This window comes from Papaver somniferum, chromosome 10 (genome assembly GCF_003573695.1).
Source record: "Papaver somniferum cultivar HN1 chromosome 10, ASM357369v1, whole genome shotgun sequence".
NCBI classification, from domain to species: domain Eukaryota; kingdom Viridiplantae; phylum Streptophyta; class Magnoliopsida; order Ranunculales; family Papaveraceae; genus Papaver; species Papaver somniferum.
In genome coordinates, this window is record NC_039367.1 from 128,296,222 (window position 1) to 128,302,513 (window position 6,292).

General features: G+C 35.5%; 1 protein-coding gene across 8 annotated transcripts; it reads right to left on the minus strand.

Annotated features, from left to right (window-relative positions):
* Positions 1–311: 311 nt before the first annotated feature.
* On the minus strand, positions 312–4,370 carry LOC113318709. 8 transcript variants are annotated; one of them, XR_003344776.1, is made up of 12 exons: positions 4,210–4,370; positions 3,967–4,123; positions 3,602–3,844; positions 3,206–3,320; positions 2,846–2,961; positions 2,527–2,664; positions 2,163–2,333; positions 1,988–2,083; positions 1,838–1,909; positions 1,342–1,395; positions 948–1,044; positions 312–799 (listed from the first exon to the last, which is right to left on the minus strand). XR_003344776.1 is itself a non-coding variant. In XM_026566928.1 (6 exons), exons 2-6 carry the CDS (start codon positions 2,221–2,223, stop codon positions 652–654), a joined length of 456 nt encoding a protein of 151 aa, XP_026422713.1. In that variant the 5' UTR covers positions 2,224–2,333; positions 2,527–2,839; the 3' UTR covers positions 312–651. The 8 variants fall into 8 exon arrangements, 1 of the variants encoding a protein (XP_026422713.1); XR_003344777.1 differs by having other exon boundaries at positions 2,527–2,592; positions 3,206–3,351; XR_003344775.1 differs by having other exon boundaries at positions 3,206–3,351.
* Between the last annotated feature and the right edge of the window lie 1,922 nt (positions 4,371–6,292).

The following is a 6,292-nucleotide window of genomic DNA, read 5'->3' on the forward strand; positions in this document are numbered from 1 at the left end:
CGGATTATCATTGGTAGAAGCTTAAAGTATTTGTTACTGTAATATTTCACCTGCCGAAGTATTTGTTGCTGAAGACTAATACATCTTTGATGTGGTTAAGGATTTTAGCCACGCCTTATTTAGAAGGTCATGGGTTTTATCCACTAATGTTTAGTTCGTAGAGGGGTTTAGCCGCAAGAAAATGGCTGGCTAAGGCGTAAAGTGTGACTGGTAGAGAACTCGACCAACTTAAGGTCCGGTCGTTCACCTTCACTTGGTGAAGGCTCTCAGCCAACAACGAATTTGAGCTGCTAGAGAGTGACTCACAAACGTATCATGCAAAAACAGATGGATTGTATTCTGAAAATAATACAACAAAGTCAACTACAAAATCCATCCATCTCTTCTGGTTAACCAATAAATAAGACAACAAAAAACTTGGAACGTCATTGTGCATTAAAAAGAAAAACTGACCAAAATACTACAACATCAAGGACACACGGGACCTAGGCAGCTGAAAGTCAGGGTCTGGGTTTGTACTCACTAAGCTCTGACCATTCATAGTCCAGCTGTTCCTTTCCATCCCTTTCCATATGTTCCTTTGGTATGTATGTGTTTTGCAGGGTCCAGGAAGGGAAGCGAAGCCTTCAAACCTAGTCCAACTCAGGAAACTCACAAGCTGTGCATGAGTCCACACAAATGCTTAAGTGCGGCAATGAGAGAACTCCAAATCAACAAATGAAGCTCTTTGCACGCTTCCTGCAGTGTAGCTAAGAGGCTTTGTCCTTCTGCAACCACCTTCACCATTAAGTTCGTTACACTGCAGCAACCCATTCATGTTTGAAAAAATTCTGATGATACACTTGCACCCGCCTAATTTGTAATAACAAATTTGGAGACCACAAGTACAAAATGCATATAAACTTAAAAAAGTGAACTCCTGGTCAAGAGCAATACTTCTCTATTACCTTCTCATGAGAAGTTTTCCATGTTTACTGGCCAAATGACGGGACTCACACTTAGTGTGGAAGGGGATTTTCCAGCTGCTTATGCTGCAGCCTTCTCCTGTCAGTGGTTCGAAAAGCTAACAGTAAATCACTGGAAGAAAAATATTTAATTTTCAACACTCCATAATGTCACCCAAGTTCCAACCATAATGACAAAGTGATAAAAGTTTTCATAATTTTCTTCTGTCCAACGAAATACTAAATGATATGCATCCCCTAGGACACAATCCTATGCTGACCAATTCTGTGATGATCTATGTTGCAATTATGCGCACATATGAAACTGAGGGTTCACGGAATGGTCTGTAAAAGACAACTGATGAAAGTTTAGCTTATGCAGAGCAAAGAACCTAACCTTCTCCGTTTCCAGAATATCTGTTATTGGACTGTGTGTAGGAACACAAAGGTTCTGCAACCAAGGAATTAACTGTGTATCAGCATTTCTTTATTTATGTAATGTAGAAATTTTTAACAAAAATAATAACACGAGCAGCTAATTTCTAATAGTTGATAAAACCCCAATAGTTGACATGCACAAAATGAAGAATACGTAATGATTAGTAGCTTTTGTGGCTGGAGACTTCTAAGTTCTAATTAACAAAATGTATCCTTGCTGAATAGTATTTGAGAACTTAATCAAATAAATGATTAACAAAATAATCTTATGAAGATGCAGCCATCGTAGCAAGTAATAAGATGATTACGATAGAGCAAGGGCTTTCTAAAATGTGAAATTCACATAGGAGCCTAAATCAAAGTTTAGAGAGACTAGTTCCCAAGGCATGTGTGTGATTGAACACTTAACTAAGAATATGTAAACAAGCTGTTATCATGGATACTATAGATATTACAACGGAAATATGATTCTAAGTTGCTTGCAATCCACTTGATGAGTATGCTCCTCGAAAACCCCAATTCCAACACTGCCAAGGACAACTTAATGTAAGCAAAACTCAAAACATGGCTACTAAAATGACAAAAGTCAAGGTAAAAAAAGTTACCAGTTCCAAACTTGATGGCGTTCCAAATCTCTGGTTTTTCAGCTCTGGAGAGCAATGCGCTTTGCATAGCATCCATCATCAATGTCCGAGACACCACTACAACCAAAAACATAAAAAGCCTTTATATCCGTTTAACATTCAATGCAATTACCAAGTTTAAACAAAGAAAATAAACCTTGCTTTCTTTTTGTTCCGCTCATCTGCCTGTTAAGTTGTGTGCTCCCTCGTGAGAGCATCAACCAACACCAGCTCTACACGGAACAATCCTGCAGCCCCCCATGTTTGAGGCTGTCCTTAACTTGTCCTCGATAAAGAAAGTGACACAACAACAGCCCCTCCTTGAACCCTGTTAAGTATTACTTACTCACATTAACAACTTCCTCGAGAAATGTAAGTTTAATAAACTGAATGGATGCTACAAACGAAATTTATTGGATCCAGCAGTACATAACTCAAATTAAAATTCAGACAAGATATAATGGAGCCCATAAAACGTACTTATATGAATAAAAATTCACATTATGAAACTAGATACGAACCTTTAGTTATCAATTAACCTTTAGACCTTCCATAAACAAGATTAAGCAATACAATATATACTCTAGCTGCATAGAATGTACGACAACATAATTTCACTGTGAAGAAAATCATTTCACAACCTATTTTGCCAATAATCTCTGCATTCAAAACAGAGTAACTTCAAATACGGAAGGAAAGTATAGTACTATATCAATAGTAAATGACAGAACAAACATATCAAAGCTAGAATTATCATACTCCAACTCTCAAATATCATTCGATACCGAGGATAAAGTGCTTTCAGAACCTAACAAAGCAATGTTACACGGTAAGATATACCTCCCCCTTCTTCATATGCAAGCATTTCAAGCAGATGATACTTGGAAGCCGTTTAAGCTCACCCAGATGAGTTGGATGATGTACTGGTATGTGCAACTGAATGTACCGAGAATGATCTGCACCACCAAAAAATAAGTATCAAATACTTCAGTAGTACCAAAACTAATTCTATAGCAGGCCAAGCAAATGAAACGAAAATGAACAAGTGGCTGCAATATAAACAAGAACGGATGAATGAAAGACTACATCATATTCACTTATTCAATTCCCTATAACAATATAGAAAACCCCAAATTCCAACAGTAATCTTTGAACTGAAATAAAGAAGTTTATTGACTGAAATAAGCTCAAATGATTTACCTTCCAAAGAACTGAAGCAACCAACATTTGCAAACTAGAATAGTGATAACCCAAAACCCAAAATAGTAATGGGTTTACTATATCATAGCTTTATATCCAGTGGAAGCAGCAATCCCTGTGAATTAAAACCAAAAAGAAGATCACACCTGAAAAAAAAATTAGAGAGAATAACAAGAGTAAGACACAGCTACTCAAAACTACTGTGGCATTATTACTCAATCAAAACAGAAAACAAAGGCCCCAGTTGCTATCCTTCATATATAAATTTATTGCAAGCCTAAAAGTGATCAATATGGGAATTTTTTGGTCCACCAGATCATTAACCATTTACAAAATCGACTATACAATAACAAAAAAAAAAAAAACTGGGAAGGCTTGAAAATAAATTGAAACAACCTTTGCTTGGTTTCCCAAATAAAACCCCATTCCAGACACCTTCCTATTCTGCACCCCAAAACATGTAAGGATTACCACCAACATGGATTTTAACTGGAATTCATGGAAGGAACAACTTCTCTTTGATTCTCTGTTGATCCTGCATATAGCAAGTGGTGAGAAATTGCTTCCACTAGATGTTTGATCAACACATCGCTCTATTCCATCAGCTTGAACTGAAATAGTGTTTTGAGTTTGTTAACCCTACAATACACCAAACAGACGGGAAAAAAATCAAAAACAAAATCCCTAAAATCTCACCAAAAAAAATCACAACAAACTCAAATCATAACTCAAAGCACGAGATCAATTGTTATTGTCGTTACCAGAGTGCTTAAAGAGATAACGCTGTAGAGATTGTTAGGTTATTTACAGAACTAAACCATTCGACCTCCATTTCCAAACTCTTTGCCTAAACTATTGTTCCTCCTCACAATCTCCCAAATCAAAAGACCCTGATACTGTTGCCATTTTCATCTTGACCTAACAAATACATGACCAGATTCAATCAAAAGATTTTAAATTAAACATAATAGGAATGAAATCAAGAAGAGATTTGTTACACTTACCAAGAAATCTTTGACGAAAGAAGATAATTATTAGATTGGCATGGCTTAAATCCATGGATGAAAAATGAAGTTATAGATCTGGTTTAGGTTTCTGCAAAGGAGAATGGGAGGGTGAGTGAGCCTAGGCGGAGATACAGAGAAGATAAGGTTAAGTTTATGAACTTTCTCTCTCTCTTCCTAGCTTTTATCGTGTGTTTTCGGATTACGCATTGGAAAGAGGAAATTGAGGAGAGAAAAAAATCAAAGGCCTTGTAAAAAAGATTGACCCGTGAAAAAGAAAAGTCATACGGATTAGAAAACCTTCTGGACGGTGAAAATTTAGTTTGGGAACCTCGTACAGATTGAGAAGAATGTGCGGGTAAACCGATAGCGTGCTTTCGGTTTTATTATCAAATCTTCGATACGATAAAAACCCGAAGAATAATTTATAAGTTACAGTAAAATTTGATTATGTTTTTATTTCAAACCAAATTATTTTTTTTGTTATCGACCTTCGATTGTGCATAAACTGGAATATATATAAGTATAAATCAGATCAGAAGAATGAGAAATGAATTAATAATTGTCAGTGATTTACAACTAGATAAAATTTCTAAGTCCAAAGATAATAGATTTAGAGTTCCAGTAGATATTTCGACTTAGATGTAAGACATCATCAAGAATAATCTGACGAACATCGGTTGGTTTATGGTTTCAGTGAAGATCCCCATTTTGAAAAAGAGATCAATAAAAATAATATGACGAGCGTTTGCGGGTTTGGATCCCTATGAAGGTTCCATCCTAGTGGAAGAGGTCATTACTCATTATATCAACATTTCGAACTTTCCTATTTTACAAACCCGATTTCCAAATCACACAGGACCTAAAATATATAAGCAGAATACAACAAGAGATGAATTCGATAATTGTCATTGTATTCTAAAATACAATCAAAGCAAAATACGACAAGAGGTGGTATATAAATATCTAAGCATTTTTCATAAGATCAATTGAATTCTAAAATTATATTGAATTTTCTTAGAATCAACTTACGTAAATATCCAAGTATAGCTAATCTTTTTTTTGCCTTATTCAGTTTCATATATCGTCAATCAATTTCGCTAAATTTTTCTCATATAAACTCAAACTCAATTTTCATTAATTAACAAATCATTCCGGCAAAGAATATTTTTTTTTGATTTATATGAATCTAAATTCTAGCCTATGATTAATCTCACTCGATATCGTTGGTTTGATCAACCTCATTCAATTTACCCGTTATTCATCAATGTTTAATAGCCATATAATTACTTTTACAGTTGGTAAAGGTGTCCACAGACATATAGTCTTGGTGGCTAACTGCACTTGCTAGAAATATATTACTTCTATTATAATTTTTAGTTGCCAGACAATAGTTGTCGAAATATACTAGCAACGCCACCAATATGATGGTTGGATTAGGTGTCTACCAACTGGGTTTTCTGGTGGGTAAGACAAGTGACAAAAAGAGTATACCTTTTATGGTACATTTTGGTTACCCTACCATGGTGTCTGGAGGACAATAACAACAAATATGATATTTCGGTTGTTAGGTCATCATTGCTAAAGAGTTCAACCAACAGTTGTTGCTGGAAAACTGGTTGTTAGAGATCTCTTCCAGCCAGAGCTGTTTTTGGTTACCAAAAGTTGTCACTGAAAAGTTCCACCAACTGCAGTTAGTAAGAAAGTAGTCGCCAATGCCAAGTTTTCTTGTAGTGCGACTTTCGAAGTCTTCACTAAGGGATTTGTGAATCCCGGTCAGACTATCTTTACCTGATTGTTATTGATATCCAGAATCTTATCTTGATCAACGTTGTTCTTTCCTATTTTAAAGTTTGTCTCTTCTATTATACATTCATTTAAGAACTATCGATCAGGGAATAAGATTTATAGAAATTTCAAAGTTCTCTTCTTCTCAGACTTTGTAATTCCATAAGATTTAAATTTGGTATATGTTAGAGCATAGCTCGGTTGAACTCAACAAGCGTTGGTATGTCAAGTTTGGTTGTCATATTTTAGTAACAAAACTCATCTAGAGTCGCTTGATTAAATACTAGAGTCAACT

Bases quoted from the DNA above. Each gene is read 5' to 3' on its own strand.
- LOC113318709 (XM_026566928.1), bottom strand. From the start codon at position 2,223: ATGCTCTCACGAGGGAGCACACAACTTAACAGGCAGATGAGCGGAACA. The intron at 2,084-2,162 runs GTTTATTTTCTT...TTTTGGTTGTAG, and splicing joins CGGAACAAAAAGAAAGCAAG to TGGTGTCTCGGACATTGATG. The intron at 800-947 runs GTAATAGAGAAG...GGGTTGCTGCAG, and splicing joins GGAAAACTTCTCATGAGAAG to TGTAACGAACTTAATGGTGA.